The sequence below is a fragment of the Apodemus sylvaticus genome, chromosome 16, assembly GCF_947179515.1.
Source record: "Apodemus sylvaticus chromosome 16, mApoSyl1.1, whole genome shotgun sequence".
Lineage (NCBI taxonomy): Eukaryota > Metazoa > Chordata > Mammalia > Rodentia > Muridae > Apodemus > Apodemus sylvaticus.
This window is the reverse complement of record NC_067487.1, coordinates 15,253,099-15,271,445: the sequence shown is the minus strand read 5'-3', so window position 1 is coordinate 15,271,445 and position 18,347 is coordinate 15,253,099. Positions and strand designations below refer to the sequence as shown.

General features: G+C 48.9%; 1 protein-coding gene across 1 annotated transcript in view; it reads right to left on the bottom strand.

Annotated features, from left to right (window-relative positions):
* Trio (trio Rho guanine nucleotide exchange factor) overlaps positions 1-18,347 on the bottom strand; it is a 302,890-nt gene that overhangs the window by 165,781 nt on the left and 118,762 nt on the right. The window contains 5 exon segments of the mRNA XM_052159365.1: positions 107-238; positions 8,331-8,522; positions 12,034-12,156; positions 13,270-13,782; positions 15,770-15,962. Coding sequence (XP_052015325.1) covers positions 107-238; positions 8,331-8,522; positions 12,034-12,156; positions 13,270-13,782; positions 15,770-15,962 — 1,153 coding nt within the window.

Below are 18,347 nucleotides of genomic sequence, written 5' to 3'. Positions count from 1 at the left end.
CAGCAGTTTAACAGAACACAGAGCTTCTCAACACATTCCGTGTTGCAGCTTTAGGGCTGTGATTTAAAACTACCAGTGCCTTGCACTCTAAGTAACGCACTCTTACCTCAGAGTACGCGAGGGTGATGTGCTCATAGATGCCCTGGTGATGGTGAATGGCATCTTCCAGGTCCTGTAGCTCCGAGGGAAGGTCTACTTCGCCACAGGCCTTACACCACGAGTCCACGTTGCTCATGTACTTGGAGGTTAAAAAAAAAGGAAGATTATTCTATGGATGGCTAAGGTTGAAAGGGGGACTCTTTACATCAGGGAGTAGCTGAGGGAGAGCGCAAGCAAGTAGCAACGTGGATATCACTGCCAATGGCTGCTCTGATTCTCCGCTGGGATGTGGTTCGTGGACTCCATCCCCGGAGGTCGGGTGGGGGATGGGAGCGAGGCTGCTGCTGCTGGAGCGCGGCTGGAGCGTGGCTGGAGCGTGGCTGCGGTGAATGGAACCCTTGGTGGATGCTGCTCACGGCCCCAAAGCAACACCAGCCTGCCTGTCCATTCCGTCCTGCCTGGCTTTTCCGGCCCACACTGAAATCCTGTCTTGTCCCTCAGTGATGGTGAGAGCATCAAGCCCACTCTCCCCGTGCCCTGTAGGACTGAGCAGCAGGGTGGGCTCCATGGAGGGCGGTCTGCAGATTGACTCACTATTCCTCTAGCATGCTCACAGGAAAGATGGTGAATCTCAAACCACTCAGCTGAGGTTTGGAAGGGCAGGCAGCCTCCTCTGGGCTTTTGAGATAAAACTACAGGGGGGGGGCAGGGGGGACGTGGAGAGGCGGCCTAGGATGCTCGGCTCGGGCAGACTGCAGGACAGACTGCAGTCTGCGGTTCCCAGCTCAGTCCACCTTCCCCTGCTGGCACCCATCAAAAGCAATACATCACGGATGCATCCCTGCCGAATTCCTTAGGGAGATGCTGTCAGAACCCTTCACAGTTGTGTGTCAAAAGTAAGCACAGGAAGCCCAATTAAGGGAGGCTAATTCAATTAAGCCAATTAGGCAGCACACCGTGAGGCTTTGGTCTCTTCAGGCCAGTTCTCACAGGTCTGTGCGCGGCAGGGAAGGCAGGAGAGGAAAGGCAGGTAGTCGCCCGAGAAGGGAAGCGATTGTTCATGGAAACCCTGTAGGACTACTGTTACAGTTACTTGTTACAGTTACTTGTTACAGTAGTAACTTCCCTGTGTTTGCAGGGAAGAAGCCCCTTGTAAAGCTCAGGGTCTGAAATCGGGCCACGCGGCAGTGTTACCAGACAGACCAGGGTTTCTGCTGGCGTCGAGCCTCCCTTAACCACCACAGAGAACCAGGGTTACTTCATCGCTACCTCTGCTGTCTTCCTAATGCTCTCAAGACAACAGGAGTGATAATAAGCTCACTCTATCCACACACACACACACACAGACACACACACACACACACACACATACACACACACATACACACACACACATACACACAGACACATACACACAGACACATACACACACACAGACACACACAGACACACAGACACACAGACAGACACACAGACACACATACAGACACACATACAGACACACACAGACACACACAGACACACACACAGACACACACAGAGATACATATATACACATACATACACACACACACAGACACATACATACACACACAGACACACACACATACATATACACACATACATACACACACACAGACACACACATACACACATACATACACACATATATACACGCACACACATACATACACACATACACGCACATACACACACATACACACACACATACATACATACACACACATACATACACGCACACACATACACACACATAGATACGCACACATATACACGCACATACACACACATACACACACACAGACACACACACATACACACACACACACATACATACACACACACAGACACACACACACACACACACACACACCTGCTCCTGCACGCTGTGTTTCCTGTGCAGCGTGCTCCACACTGTCGATCAGGGCAGGTGGACGCTGCTGAGTAGACTTCCCGGCTGCCTCCTTCCGGCTCCCTCCACTCCTGCACTCAGTGCCACTTAATAAATCACTGTAAACCCTCCTCACACAAGTGGGATATAAAGAAGTCATCAGGCCCGCTCAGCAGTTAATTAGCTCCTAGACAAAGCCACCGTCAAGCACCCCAAACACAGGCTTCCTGTGTGTTCCTAAGAAGATCAAAGACGCTTCTTAGGGAATGTGCACCAGAAAGACACAATTTGACACAATTTGATAATACTGGGAAACAGTATCAGACCCAGAACAGATTCCTGAAAGAACAAAATACTTAAGGTTTTTTTTTCCAAGAAAAACTTCTGAGATCGATTAAAAAGATGTTTTAAAATGGGCCTTTCAAGAACAGACATGCAGAGGAAGCCAGCTCGACTTGAGCAATGACCTTCTTGAAAGGTCACTCCTTCAAGGAAGAAACATGACACCTGCTGGCGAAGAGGCGCTATGACACACCCCATACCTGGCAAAGACTCTGAGAGCTCCCATCCAACCAACAGTGGCCTCTCCTGGCCTCTCTTTCCTAGAAAGGCCCCATCCAATCAACAGCGGCCTCCCAGGAGCCTGCTGACCAACTACAAGGTTAAAAAAAAAGTTCTTTCTGCAGAAACTGACGCCATGTTTCAGTTTCTATGCACCTCGTGTGGAGACTATTTAATGAGTAGCAGGGTGCCTCAAGATACACAGGACAGACAGGCCTGGAGCCCCAGCACAGGCAAGACCAAAAGTAAGGCCAGCGACTGAGTGGGCTAAGCAGTAGCCCTAGCACAGGGAAAGGAAAAGAGACAGGCAGAGCTTCTAACACTGAATAAAGTTCATTTTTAACATGTCTTTTTTTTTTCCCCAAAATTTATTTTTTTACGTGCACTGGTGTTTTGTCTGCATATAGATACGGATGTGTGTGTGTGTGTGTGTGTGTGTGTGTAAGGATGCCACGTTCCCTGTAACTAGAGTTGCAGACAGTGAAAAGCTACCATGTGGGTGCTGGGAATCAAACTCTGGTCCCCTGGAAGAGCAGACAGTGATGCTCTTAGCTGCTGAGCCATGTCTCCATCACAAGAGGTCTCTGTCTCTCTCTGTCTCTCTCTGTGTCTCTGTCTCTGTGTCTCTGTCTCTCTCTCTCTGTGTCTCTGTCTGTCTCTGTCTCTCTCTCTCTGTCTCTCTCTCTCTCTCTCTCTCTCTCTCTCTCTCTCTCTCTCTCTCTCTCTCTCAGGTGTTGCTAAACAGAAGATGAAAGGGTATTAAACTTCGGCACTTTACACACCCGAGTCTGACTGGTGAGGAAGGCGTAACTGACGCAGCCTCTGAATGCGTGGACAGTTACTTAGCACACTGATCTACTCTAAGCGTGCACTTATTTCCAACCACCCCTCCCTCAATGTCCCTGCTCCCCAACCTCTGGAGTGCAGTCTGTGCTGAGCACAGGTGGAGGAGGAGACACCCAGGGGCACTGATTCTCCCTGCCTGTGAATGCAATGCCCCCTCCCCCACCTCCCTATGCTAGGCGGTCGAGAATGGATGAGCACACTAGAGCATGTCGTTTTGTTTTCATTCTTGGTAATAACTGGATTCTATCCTATGTTTCTCCTCTGCCCAGGAAAACTGCAGGACATGTGAGGACTTCCACACATGTATGGATGATATATGTACTATGTATGTATGAGTCCAGCTCGGAGGCTCCAACACAGAAACCTGGAGGAGGCCATCCAACAAGCTTGACAGCAGCCGAAGTGTGCCGAGGGTGCCTGAGCGCCGCCAGCCTCTTCTCGATACGCTGCTGTTTCTATAAATAGCTTTAGCCCTAAATCCTTCCCATCCCTATCACCTATTTTGATTTATTGCTATCACCACAAATCAAGAATTAAGGCTAGGCTCTAAAGAAAAGCATTCACAAAGAAGGTTTATTTACAAAATAAAGTTACAATGGGAATATCCCACATTCTGTGTCTGCTTCCAAAGGAAATGTTGAAGCAGTACTCTACTCTTTTTAGTTATTTAATGAAAATCATGTCTAAAGTCACCCGCATGTACAGTCCACAAGAGAACACTGTGTGTGATGTGCATGGTGTGTGTGCTCTGTGTGTGTATCTGTATGTGGCGTGTGTGTCTGTACTGTATGTGTGCCCACATGCATACACGTGTGTGGTCAGGCGTTTGACTGCAAGTGCCACAGTATGGGTGTTGGTTCTTACTCTCCAAGGCTCCTGCTGTTCACACTTACACTCACCAGGGCTGTTCACACTCACACTCATCAGGCTGGGGGAGGGGGCTGCAGACTGCTAAGGATCCCCACCTCCAGCTGTCTTCTTGCTGTGGGAGTTTAGGGATTACACATATGTACTGATGCACTCAGCTTCGTGTGAGTGCTGAGATCTGGGATTACACATATGTGCTGGTGCTCTCAGCTTTATATGAGTGCTGAGATCTGGGATTACACATATGTGCTGGTGCTCTCAGCTTCATGTGAGTGCTGAGAACCTGAACCCAGATCCTCTTTCTTACATGGCAAGTGCTTTACCAGCTAAGCTACCCCCAGCCTCATAGGAACACACATCATTCTAACCAGAAATGGTCTTCGATTGCGTGTTAATGGAAAGTGTAGCCTTATGAGGATATTACGTAAGTGCAGAGCCATTGGTTATTCGGATGAGAACTGACTCTGGCACAGGCCTTGACACAAGGCAGGCTGAGAAGCTTGGGCAGATGATCCTGCTTGCCAAAGCCTCTGCACAGCGGTGTCTCTGGCCCCGCTGCCTCCACAAGGCTGACGGACAGACAGAATGAAGCCAAGACTTTTGTTCAGAGCTGTGTGCATATCCAAGAACTACACAGAATCGGGGAGTTAGTTTATTTTTTGACTGTTAGAGCACAGAAAGCTGTTAGTGTCATAGATAAAGCAAGGCGGCCAGTGGTCTAGCTCGCTCTGCATAATGGAGCTTGACACTAATAGGACAGCAGCGAAGGAAACGCGCTCAGCGGTCTAACCACGCAGTCGCTAGCCACCGGGCGGGTGGACTATGGACACAGATTTAATTCAATTCACATTTATTTTTATTATAATTTTATTACTTAATTGTATTTAACCTAAATGGCTTCAATGGCCACATGTGGTGACAGACTGGCACACGGGACAATGAGCTGTAGACTGTTCTTAACACTGAAACTTAGAGATTTTGTAAAATAGTAAGAATCAAGAATTTGCTGTTTGAAAATTCAATTCCAAAAATATGGTTCCTTGCTGACACAAAGGGACTGTCCAGTGGACATGCCACACGACCAAGCTAAATAAAGGCAGATCCCTAGACTATACTATAAAGTCACTAACACTGGAGGCTCGCTTTCCTGTGCACAAACTGACACTCCAGCTCAGCAATCATGGAAAGGACCGGTGGAGACAGGGCGTGAGAGGTGATGGGAGACCTGCAGGAATCATGGCGTCTGTGAAACATCACTCCCGTTGACTTATGATGTCATCGGGAAACAGCAACACAGAGCTCATGGAGTCAGAGGTGCATGCTAAGCCACACACTGAGGCGTGTAACCCTGACAGAGAAGCCCGCTTCCATCAGCAAGGCAGGTAACGGACTACATGTCTGAGCACTGTGCCCCCTAATCAGACTCAAGTTCCTCAGGAACTGTGGATGAGGTTCAGAGAGTTGACTGAGATGGAACCCTAACTCGTGGTCCACTTTCTCCATCCTCTTATCTGGTGCTGTTCTTCCTGTTATAAGAACTCCCTGGGTGAGTCTATTTGGTTATGGGGAAGAGAGTAAGGAAACACTTGCAGAGCTAACCCACTGCTCCTCCTGCACACGGTGGGTGGGTGTCTGGACACAGGACTCGTGCCTCGCCCGGGTCTGGAGTGCACGCAGTGTTCGTTTTCACCCTCTCCTAAGCTCCGCTGTGCTTCCTTCTCTAGCTATTTTACATGGAGAGACCCGGGGCACTGTGGAGCTCTTACAGGAGCCCACGGATTTCTGTTCAGTAATACTGTTCCTGTTCTACTTTATTTTCCTTCACATTTCTAAATTACAGGCATTCATTTTACCCCAATACTTCCGGCTCTTTCAACTCTGCTGTGTCCCTGATATTTTTAGTGGGGAGCCATGGGTGAGGAGATGCCCCCGTGACGTGCATAATTCTAGATTATCCTTAAGCAAGTCAGAGCAGCAGCTGACCTCCGGGTGTCTTCAAGGTTCTGAATCTCTCCGAACAGACTACAGGCCATTAGTCGTGACTGCAAGCCAGTTGCTCTGCCTCTCATGATCGGATTCTCTCTGTGCGCCTTTCTGGGGGACCCACACCCCACAACAGCAATCCAACATCTTGAGATCTAATAGCCTGCTAATAGCCACAGAGTGCGGCTATTAAAGATAACACAGGTAAGGGGCGCACAATTGTCTTTCTCTAGTGATGACAGCAGATGCTCAAGTGGATCGGCTGTTCATCCTAAGGATCAGAGGTAGCCACAGGGTCATGGACAGCATGCTAGTTCATGCTGAAGAAGAGTCCTGCTACTTTACACAACGTCCCATGCGTGGGTTTTGTTTCCCTTTGGTTGAGAGATCTACCAGTGAGCCCCGAAGGCCTCACGCACAGCTTTTATATGATGCCATGAAGATGTTTTTCCTGTTTGTATCCCACTAGCTTCTTTCCTCGCTCACACTTTAAAGGTTTCTAGGCTGAGATCACTGCTAATTACTGTCTTGTGTAACACAAGGCTGCCTTGCTGAAACCCTGGGCAAGCTGAGGCGTCTGCTTGGGTTTACTGACAACTTCTCTCATCAACAGAGACTGGTTTGAGATGAAAGAGATACTTTCGCCTTCTCAGAACCAACGCACCATGGTGGAAAGCCTTAGAAAAGCGCTCCGCTTCCTCCAAGAGAGAGAAAGCCCTGCCAGGAACTGGGCTGCCGTTCACACTGCCGCCCTCCTGTGTCTCCAGACAGGTGTGCCCGAGCCAAGGTGTGAGGTGCATTGTGGGATCTACATACCTGTCTTAAGTGAGATTCTTTCACCTTTAGCCCACGAAGCCAACATGGGGTAAGGATCTACATCACTCAATAACAGTGTCAAGCAACCTGCACCAAAACCATTGCAACATAGCCCTGGCTGGTATAGCCTTCCTCTGGATGCAGAAAACCAAAGGCTGGATCTACCGTTCCTACCCTTACCTAAGAAAGGGAATGGGAAGAGTGCTGGTGTGGAGGGGCCTCCTGGAAACACCCTTTCTCCTGCCTCCTGCTGTCCCTGCCCAGAGGAGACACTGCGGTTGAGAGGCTGGGCTCACAGCCAGACATACATCTTAAGACCATGATGGAAGGCCCAGCCAACCGAGGGGACGCACAGCTGGCTACCGAGGGAGGTGAACATCTCCGTAAGACCCTGATGTGGAAGCTGTGAGAGGCGGTCTAAGCTTGCTGTATCCCAATGCAGATGATAAAGAAGTAGAAGGAGTGAGGGAGGAGGTGGATGAGGAGGTGGGGGAAGGGGAAGAGGAGGGGGGGAGGGGGAAGGGCGTAGAGAGAAGATGGAGAGAAAGAGCAGCAGCTACTGCTTACTGTTAGAGGCCAAACACTGTTCGTGAGAAAACCTGAAGTGTGAAACTCCTGAGCCATACAAAAATGACGATTTAAAATAAAAATTTCAGAGCATTTTGGATTCTCCAAGTAAGAATGTCTAACTCATGCAGTCTTTATCAGAAACCTGAATGCTGACCTATTTCCCGTGTATTTCATTTAAGAGATACACAACCTGTATTTACTGTACACCAGACACTGCAGGGCACAGTCAAGTACTTGTTTTCATGCTCTAAAATAAAAATACTAAAGCAAATATTTTCTTTCTATGTCACAAAAACAAATGAATAAACAAACAAACAAAAACCAAAAAACCCTGAGAAACAAGAGTTGGGCACTGTGGGCATCTGCAATGCTGCCCCGGGTACGGATGTGGGGTCTTGTCGGTTTAAGCCAGCTATGTGATTCAGCCTGCCCCAGGCCTGTCTGAACTATACAGCCTCGCTCGTCTCATATGCACCATGAGTAAGCAAGCAAACAGAAGAAATAAAGAGCTGGAAAGTGCAACCATCTAAGCAATGAGTGAGGCCGGTGGATGTCTCTGTGGGGCTGAGAGCTGGCAGAGTAAACCCTACATGAAGCTGCAAAGAATCGCTTACACAGATGGTGGGGGGACGGGATCTGGGTCTCGCCTTGTGGGCTGGGGGTCCCAGGCACTGACCTTCTCAGCCTTCTGGTGAAAGATGGAGGACATGTCCAACAAGGTGCTGCGCTCGTCCAAGGCTGCTGCGAACGCCTTCCACTCCTGTTCCAGCTGATTTGCAATCTGCTTAATCTGCTGAGAGGCGTAGTGGCCTGACTCCACCAGGCGGTTGGCCACTGACATTATGCGGTTTATATTTACATACACGTTCTGCGGGGGAGGCAGAGGAAGAGCTTCACTGAGGGATGTGGACAGGAGACTCCCCCCTCCCCTAAGAGACGCAGAGCCCTCTGTGGCCACCCCACTGACAGACTGTTCCCCAGGCTACGAGCAGAACCACCTGGCACCTTTGTCAAGCATCTCACGCTCTGGATTCTCATCAACGCTGAGCTCGGTTCCAAATCCTATTTTTAAAACTGTCGAATTATCAATCAACTCACTGAAAGGCTTAATTGTTAACCACAAAGCAATCAGATTCACAAGTGGGCACACAGAAATACACTGTTACTCACTTCCTGGCTTCCGACCCTGATGAGGATCCAGATGGCAGGCCGGTTAACAACCATAAAGAAGTGAAGGAACCCGACTAGAACCCAGGAATTCAAACATATGTATTTTGCGACCAAAGGTTATTTGTGTGAAGACAAGTTCTCCTTTCTGTACAAACTCAAGCCAACTTTTTGTGCCAGCAGAAAACCTTCAGATGGATCCACTTTATCCCAGGAGTGGGAATTAAGGTGTAGAAGGGATGGTGCTATGTTCAGGTCAAGGAAAGCTCCTCTGCTCGCCCAAATCCCCGCCTGGGTATACCAGTCGACTAGAAAACTAAGCATTCAGGCTATAAGACCAAAATGAAACCCACATTTTCCTCTGTGCACAACAGCTGTGTGCACAATGTGATCTTAGAGTTGTGCACATAGTGTGATCTTACAATCGTGTACTGCCTGATCTTACAGTTGTGCACAGCGTAATCTTACAGTTGTGTGCACAGAATGATCTTACAGTTGTGTGCACAGTATGATCTTACAGTTGTGCACACAGTGTGATATTACAGTTGTGGGCACAGTGCAATCTTAAAATCGTGTACTGCACCATCTTATAATTGTGCACAATGTGATCTTACAGTTGCATGCATAGTGTGATCTTACAGTTGTGCACACAGTGTGATATTACAGTTGTGCACACAGTGTCATCTTACAGTTGTGTGCACAGAGTGTAATCTTGTAGTTGTGCACACAGTGTGATCTTACAGTTGTGCACACAGTGTGATCTTGCAGTTGTGCACACAGTGTGATCTTACAGTTGTGTGCACAGTGTGATCTTACTGTTATGTACACAGGGTGATCTTCTAGTTGTGCAGTGTGATCTTACAGTTATGCACACTTCTGCTTCTGCTCCTTTCACAGCCTGTTCTAATATTCCATAAGCTTGTTGGATGTTATTTGCAGGATAACATGGAGTGGTGGCACACAATCAACGACTCATGTATTTTTATTTTTGACCTTGTCCTGTTCCTGTCTGTGAGCCCGAGTGGAAGACACATCTTTGCCTCCTGCTACTCACTACTAACTTAGCCAGCCTGTCCAGTTCCTTCCTCTTGGGCCCCTTCTTCTTCCCAGCCCTCTGAGCCACATTGCCACCAGCCTGCAGTGGCCCCCTCCCCACCACAGCTCCCTGAGCCCTAACCCTAACCATCAGAACTCTCTCCTTGGCTTCCCTTGCACCTTCCTTGGCTGATCCTTTCTGTTATCATCCAACCAGAACCTGGTGGAGTTGGCTTCACGTGCTGGTTGCCGGTGAGGGGCTGGACAAGCCCACCCACAGTCCTTTGCTGCAGACCTTGCATGTTCTAAGAAGCAGCAGAGGCAGAAGGTGCTCCATGGAGGTGTGACTCAGTGAGAATATACTCCTGGCTTGTGGGGGTATATTAGTTAAAATATATTTAAATGGCTTCCTTTAAATTAAAGCAACGTGCTATGGGTTTGGGGTGCCTCCCAAAGCCTCACAAGCTGAGAATGTGCTAAGCTTTGTCCTTAGCGGACAGACAGCACTAGTAGAGATGGACAGACAGCACTAGTAGAGATGGACAGACAGCACTAGTAGAGATGGACAGACAGCACTAGTAGAGATGGACAGACAGCACTAGTAGAGATGGGTCTAGCGATGGAGGCAGGTGTGCCTCTGCAAGCTCTGTTGGGACCCTTGCCCCCTTCCCTCTGTATGCTTCCCGGACCGCATGAGGCAGCTCTGCTCCACACTCACTTCCTGCCTGGGACACACGGTTAGTGTCAGAAATAAGAGCCCAGCAAGCCTGGCTGAAACTGAACCCTGTGTCTTCCCGCCACTGCCAGTGGATCTCGGGCACCCTGCTAGCATGGGGAAACTGAGGCCTGTATTTTCTCTGCTCGGGCTGCAGATCTCCATGCGGAGTGACTGAGAAGTAACACCTTCCGTTTTCCTCTGTGCGCCTCCCGTCCCTTATTTCTCCTTGAAGTGGCTGGATTTGCTAATGTTGTTTTCTCTGACTCCTCAAGAGAAAAGGTGCAGAGGTTCTCACGTAGAATGGTTAGAACAAGGGAAGAGCAGTCCATTGAGATGGTCCTCCCGGGGCTGGAGAGATGGCTCAGTGGTTAGGAGCACTGAATGTTCTTTCATAGGACGTAGGTTCAGTTTCCAGCAACCACATGGCAGCTCACAACTGTCTGTAGCTCCAAGATCTGACATCCTCACTCATACAGGCATGCAGGCAAAACACCAATGCACAGAGAAGAAGGAGGAGAAGGAAGACAGACAGACAGACAGACAGACAAGAGTCCTGCTGTGGGAACCACAGATGCTTACACAGAGACTCAATTCCACAGTCCTTTGTCACTTTCATTTCCTGAGCAGACTGTGCCAGTGTTTGTGCCTCCACTTCCAGCACAGCCAGAGGCATGGCGAGCCACACAGCCCTTCAGAGCCTGCACACATCCCTGCAACAAGGACCTACACTTTGACTCTTCTCTCAAGCTTGTATGATACACTAGAACGAGCATCGTTCTTGGAATTCCTGGTATGGCTCCTTTTAAGACTGCCTACCTACAGTCTTGTATTTAGTCTCTTAGGCTCTAAGGTTCTTCAAAACACTCTAGGCAATAGGAGAAAGGACCAAAAGCTAGTGGGCCTGATTTGCCAGGCATGCATGATGGCTGAAGACACGTGTAGGTGTCAGAACAGGGGGCGAGAAAGGCCCAGAAAGCTTCTGAACTGCTGTCCACAGCACATCTTAACTGAAGCGTAACCGAGAAAGGTAACACAGACGTCATGTAGGGGAGGAGGGAGGAAGGGGAAGGGGGAAGAGAAGAGATGTCTCTCATATTTTTAGGAGTTCCTCACCTGCTTTAATTGGGTAACATCACAGGTGTTAGTTATGATTTTCTTGAGTACTAACTACATCTTGAAAACTAAAGTGTTTCATATGTACAGAGTAAATAACACAATACATCAAAGATAGACAGTGTGCCCACTTCATAGATTTGGCAACTGAGGGTCAAACAGATCAAACAGATCCTCCAAAGTCAGACAGCAAATGAAAGAGTGACAATTACCACCTCTACATCCACTGTCACCCTGAAGACCCCACGTGACCTGTGTGAAGTGTAGGGGTTCCGACCACTAACTGCCTCCTGTCTGCTAGAAGCCTTCTGTGGGCCAGGACCTGTAGGGCCCGACAGCAGCTTACCATACAGTTCATAGCGAAGTGATTGTGCTGCGTCTGAAGCTCCATGGCGTGAGGGTGGCTGGTCCCGATCTCCGTGTAGCTGTTCAGAAACAGGCCTTTGTTGTGTGTGATCCAGTCAAACATCTACCAGGAGAAAAAGACAGGCTGGAACCACTGCGGACAGAGACAGGGCCGAGGGCATGCGCCAGGGGAAGGGAGTTGCTTCTCCGAGAGCTCCGGGAACAAGCAGGCCCTTCTACGGCTGCAGATCCCCAAGAAAGTCTCATCCCACTCCCCCAAGCTAAGGGAAACTTCAGCTTTCTGTGCCAAGGACCCTCCCTCTAGAAATGCTCTCGGATCTCTGTATTAGGGGCCATGCAGATTACCAATAGCTGAAACAGTACTGTCTTTAGTACAAGGCAGACACAGAAACCTGAGCAAGTGTAAACCACGAAATTAACAAAAACATCTTAAAGGACACTTTGAGGGTTTTAAGCCTAGGTCTCTGGTAAGCCAACTAAAAGTCCTTTTAACGTACTGTATCAAAAATCTCTAATACAGTTTTTATTCTACAGTAAGTTTACCAGCCCACAAGAATACAAAAAAAAAAAAAAAAAATCAGTGACCACCAGTTAAGAGGGATGACTTCACCTACACTCACGGCTTGCAAACGACTCCTGCTTGCAAGCGTCCTTTTCTCTGACATTGCAGAGACTCCATTAGCTGGTGGTGAGTGAGCATTCCCTGTGACCAGCTGGCATCTCTAGCACAAGAGAGCAGCACATGAGAACCACGGAGCAGTATTGCTTGGATCTCACAGAAACGTGATTTTAAAGGCATCTCTCTCTTGCTATAAAAGGACACAGCTATAGGTCTGAATGAGGTTTGATGGCTTTGTTTGAGGAGAGAGGGGGGAGCAGAAAAATCTATATATAAAATTGTTGTATAATCATGAAATTTGTACTTTTAACCAAAAAAAAAAAAAAAAAAAAAAACCAGCCTTGCCTTCTCACATTTTCTAGAGCCGCAGAGCACTGTACTGTGAGCGAAACGGGAAGCCTGATACGAGCGCAGTCTCTGAATGACCCTTGCTGCGCTGTGCTCGTTGTAACACACGCTATGGCTTTGCTCCTTCTCTTTTCTCGAGTTATCACACCAGTCTTGGCGGTGAGACCCACTGACCCAGCGGCAGTCCCATCAGGCCCGGAGGGGGCATCCCTCTGTCCCGTCAGGCCCGCATGCCCCTCCCCCCTTTACCTTCTCGGCATCCTGTTGGAACAGCCGCAGCTGGAAGCACTGGTCCAGCTTCAGTTTCCTCACGTGCCACATCTGGTGCAGGTGCTGCCGAGTCGAGTGCAGCCTGTCCAGCATGGTGGACACCTTGGGCAGGAGGTTCTGCAGGTCCGCGTTGCCCGAGCCTGAGTTCTTTTTGGGGAAACTGTCGCTGCTCTGAATCCGCTGCAGCAGCTTCTGCCCCTCTAAGTCCAGGTCCTCGATGGGAGCCTTGATCACCTTCTTCTTCAGCTGGGAGTGCTCGTCAATCATGTTCCGAGCCCCCTCTAGGTCCTGAGGCAGCTCCTTTTTGGCGAGAACGTCCTGGAGTTCCTCTAGCCGCGACAGCATGTGGGCTGCATTGCTAATGTACTCCTCGAAAGCGACTCGGATTTCTATCCATTCCTCATGGTTGTACTCCAGGCAGCCGTCAAACTCGGGAGTCAGCTGGGAAGGATCAACTACTTTGGTGAGGCCTTCTAAGGAGACCATATTTGTCTTCAGGAGGAAAGACAAAATTATGTGTGAGAAAATGAACCAGTTTGATGTGATCATATCATCCTATAACTTACAGTGGTCACTCAGAGGGTTTCAAAGTTAAAAGTAACCTGCTTATAGGAGATCCAGTCTATGTCCCCAGAATACGGAGGGGAGACTCATTATCAGTGCGATGAAGAACTCTACTGAAGCAGCACATTAGTGAGAATGCCTAGCATCACGAAACTGTGATTTTCATAAGCCCCAAATTAACTAGATTCCACTTGAAGAATGAGAAGACCCTAAATGGTGGTCTTATTAATATTTCAGGCTTCAGAAGAGGGCTGTTGAAAGTGCCTTCACAGGTAAAGGCACTGGGGATAGTGGCTTCCCCGTGATACCCACACACAAGCCTGTACAGCTTGACCGCTCTACATAGCCTGAACCACATCCTGATTTGACACTAATGAGGCTTCAGTTTACCCAGTCTAAGCCAGAACTCTCAACCTCACCTGATGTATGGGGGTGGGGTGGGTGAGGAGGTGGGGGTTAGGGTATCCCACCAACACTAACTAGATAGTGTTTCCTCAGGGAAACCATGAGGCTGGGGTGATAAGATGCAAACACAAGGAACCTGAGCTGGTCTAGAGCTGAAACACAGACCAGCTACCACACATCTGCCACCTCTGCTCAGACACAAACCTACAACTGATACCTCCTTGCTCGCTGGCGTAAGAACCAGCACGAGGTAACGGGCTGTAAAGAGCGGTCAAGCCTGCACTGCCTTAGACCACAGTGCCACAGTGGGCTTTTTCTTATCCATCTGCTGGACCATCAGTACTTCCATGGAGACAGCCACACACAGAGGGAATGGCAACCATACAGAGACCACCAGGTCAGTGGGAAAACAGGCAGGCACCTTCAGGAGCCCGGAGTAAGAGACTAATCAATAACATTAGTAAATACTTGTATGAGTGTGAACTATTTTTTTTTTACTTAGAACATGTATAATTAAAATACATTACACTTTAAATTTTCCATTAAGCAAATACCTAAGACCCAGTAAATCATCTTCAAAATTACTACTTATTGTGTACGAGGATAAAAGTGTGCTTTGCATTTTACTTAAGCCACTTCAAAGCAGTTTCAAACAAATTAAAATCATTTTAATTCCAGATAGGAAAATCAGCACTATGGAAAGGTATTTTAAAATCTGAGACACGTTGACACGCACAACTGATGCTGCTTCACTGTGGGATATTATTTACCTTAAAACATGATTCGTTTACACACAAAACCTAACATTCAGGCAGAGACGGCAGACACACAAGCTCTTCCTTCCACTAGGAACGGTTATAATTTATTACAAGAAACTATTTCAGTTCTGTTCCAGAACAGGACCCGAGCCAAGCTTCGAGCCGGCTGGAATACTTTCTCCTCTAATCATCCCATTAAACTGACCACATCAAAAGCCTTGTCAGAACCGTGGTGGCTTAAGGAGAAGGCGGCTCTCAGTGGGAAAGAAAATAAATTAGCAGGCTTCGGTTTACCTTTCATAACCGTCTGACAAACGTCGTCCAGGCCTAGCTGAATGCAGAACTCTCAGTTCTAAAAGACTCCTCCCACTTTTACAAAGTGAAAGATGACATGTAAATTGGCTGACGAGTCTCCCCACTATGGATGGCCAGATAAGCTCACTGCCCCTGCTATTCCCTCATCTCCAGGATGGAGCAGCCGCAGCAGGTCTGCAGCCACACAGCCGGTGCCGACACGGGAGCTGTTCAAGTGATGGGAGCAGGCTTCTCCTGCCTAGCTACAAAAGCCACCACACCAGGGAGGTACCAGAGGCACCTGCTTTAAGCAGTCATTAATGCTTACTATGCACAAAAAGACTTGTAGGCTCAATGCTTGGCTTTGAAGACCTGTCAACAGCCAACTGTGGTGAGGAGGAGCTCATCATCACCTGGGCCTGTGAGTTTAGGATGCTGCTACCCAGAGCGAGCGTTACCTCAAATTCAAATTTAGAGCTGCCGAAATTCGTCCTCTGCTTCTGCCAGAAGTTGTCGGGCTTGATGATCAGGGCGATGTGGATGCAGCAAGGGAAGGACTCCTGCAGGATCTTCAGCAGTGGCTTGATGGAGTCCCACTTGGAGCCGCGCATGTCCACGATCACCGTGAACCCTCGCTTGCAGACTTCCTCGCTGCAGGGCAAGAAAGAGGCTGGTGAGCGAGGGAGCGAGCCGGCCCAGCCGCTGGAGCGCATGCCGTGCCGCGTGAGGACCAGAGCTCGCATGCCCAAGCACTCACACTCATAACTGGGGTGTGTTAGGGTAGAAAGCACGCGCGCGTGCTGCTCTTCCAGAGGACCCAAGTTCCTCTCCCAGCATTCATAGGGTAGCTCCCTGCCATTTGTGACTCCAGTCCCAAGGGATCCGAGGCCCTCTTCTGGCCTTCATGATTACTGCATGGGGGAGGGGACAGACCGGGTGGCAAAACACTCAAACAAAATAAGATAAGAAAAACAAACAAAAACCCAGCCCTCCTCCCCCAAACCAAAAACCACTGGGCATGCGTTCCAGTAACCTAGCACTATGAGGGGATAAGACAACAGAACAGGATCCTGGGGCTTTCTGACTGCCAGCCTTGCTCCAGGTTCAGAGACACTCCAGGGAATAAGGCAAAAACCTGTTAGAGCAGGATATCTGATAGCCTCTGACCTTCTGCAAGCACACCCACACAAGTACATCTACCTGTGCACAAACATGCACACACATCCCCAACAGGCATGCTCAAGGTGGATAGACTGACGGCCCGACGGATGGAGACATGGACACAGACAGACACACACACACACACACACACACACTAGGGGTGGAGAGGACCCACACGTTGACCTCAAGAACCACGGTGTGTCACCCTTTTGCCTGGGTGGCTCAGTAATCTTGCCCCCCCATCCCCTGACACCAAAAGAGACACCAGGTCCTGAGCTGAACAGGATCCAGGCTGAACAGTGGATTTGAAGAGGGTCTGGCTGAATTCAAGAGCCTTTAAGATTTTAACTCTTCATAGACCTGGTGTTGCATTCTGGACTCTCGTGTGTTGTTCACTGACGGGACACACTCGTTTAGTAACTACCACAAAGCCCTGGGGAGCACTAAGAAGGTCCAAACCCACAGTCTACCTTGGATAGAGGCTAGCACCAGACTCTAACCAGGTAAAGAGCCTTGGAAACCTGAGACCTGGTGGAATCTCAGTGAGGCTTGAGGGAGGTCTGCACCTAACATGAATAGCCTGCATTTAAGTTCCTGCCCGTGTAATCCAAACTGAGATAACCCACTCTGACCGAAAGTCCAGAAAGCTATTGGTTATTGCTAGATGTTGGTAAAACATTGCATCTAAAGCTTACAGCATTCTCTCTCCCACAGGCGTGGCTCCCCATCCCGTCCTTCGCCTCCATGAATGCGGGTTTCCTCTCTGCCCTGGAGTTTATCCCAAACCATTACTGTAACTAGTTTTCAAAGCTTCACAAATGCAAAGTTCACAGGACAGCAACTTGAGTCACTGATGGAGGTGTGTTGCATAAATATTCCAGAAATGTCTGTTGTGGAACTCAACAGAGACCTGGTTCACAGGCACAGGGGCATAGTGGTTAAGGCCCAGGTGAGAAAACAAATGGTCCAAGAGTCCTGTCCATGACCTGTCCTTATTAGCTTTAGCTACAACTGGACATATTCTAGAGTCATCTGAGGGAGTCTCCACTGAGGAATTCTGCAGGTCAGATTGGCTCCCGGGTGTGTCTGTGAGGAACTGTCTTGATTGGCATGGAAGGGCCCCGAGTCCATGGGAGGCTGGGTGGGTTCATGTTGTGTAGGCGAGGTAGATAAGCACATTCTTCCACCGTGCCTGATCCAGGCTTCTTCTATGACCACCTGCCCTGACTTCCAGTGATGGATTATGACCTGGAAGTATAAACCCTTTCTTCCCAAGCTGCTCGGGTCAGGATGTTTTATCACAGTGACAAAAAGAAAACTACAACACTATGCAAGTGTTAAGGACTCTGAGAAAATGTTATGAATAACCTGTTACCTCCCTGTGGTGGGTAATCTTGCCAACTATAATGTACTGTACTAACGGGATTAGTACAGTACACCTTTTGCAGTATCTGATGGTATTTCCAAAAAAGATGGAGGGGAGGGGAAGTTCTGACCTAATCAGTGAATTTGTCCCTTGAAGGGTTCATGATGATGATATTATTCCAAGGAGATTACTAAATGCATCCATGCTGTATCCTGTTCGGATCCCGTCCTGTATCCTCTGTCCCTCCCTTCCTGCCCACGACGATGACGTGAACTGCTCTGTTCAGGCAGCCCTCCCCACTATGGCAGGCTGATATCAGGTGAAACTATGGGTTACAATCAGTCCTGGGGCCGAGGAGATGGCTCAGTGGTCAGGATCACATAGTAGTCAAGCCCAGGGCCCAGGTTCCATTGCCACCAGCCACGTGAGAGAACTCACAGCCGCCTTAACTCCAGCTCCAGGGATCCACCACCTTTAGCCTCTGTAGACACCTGCTCTTGTTTGCACAC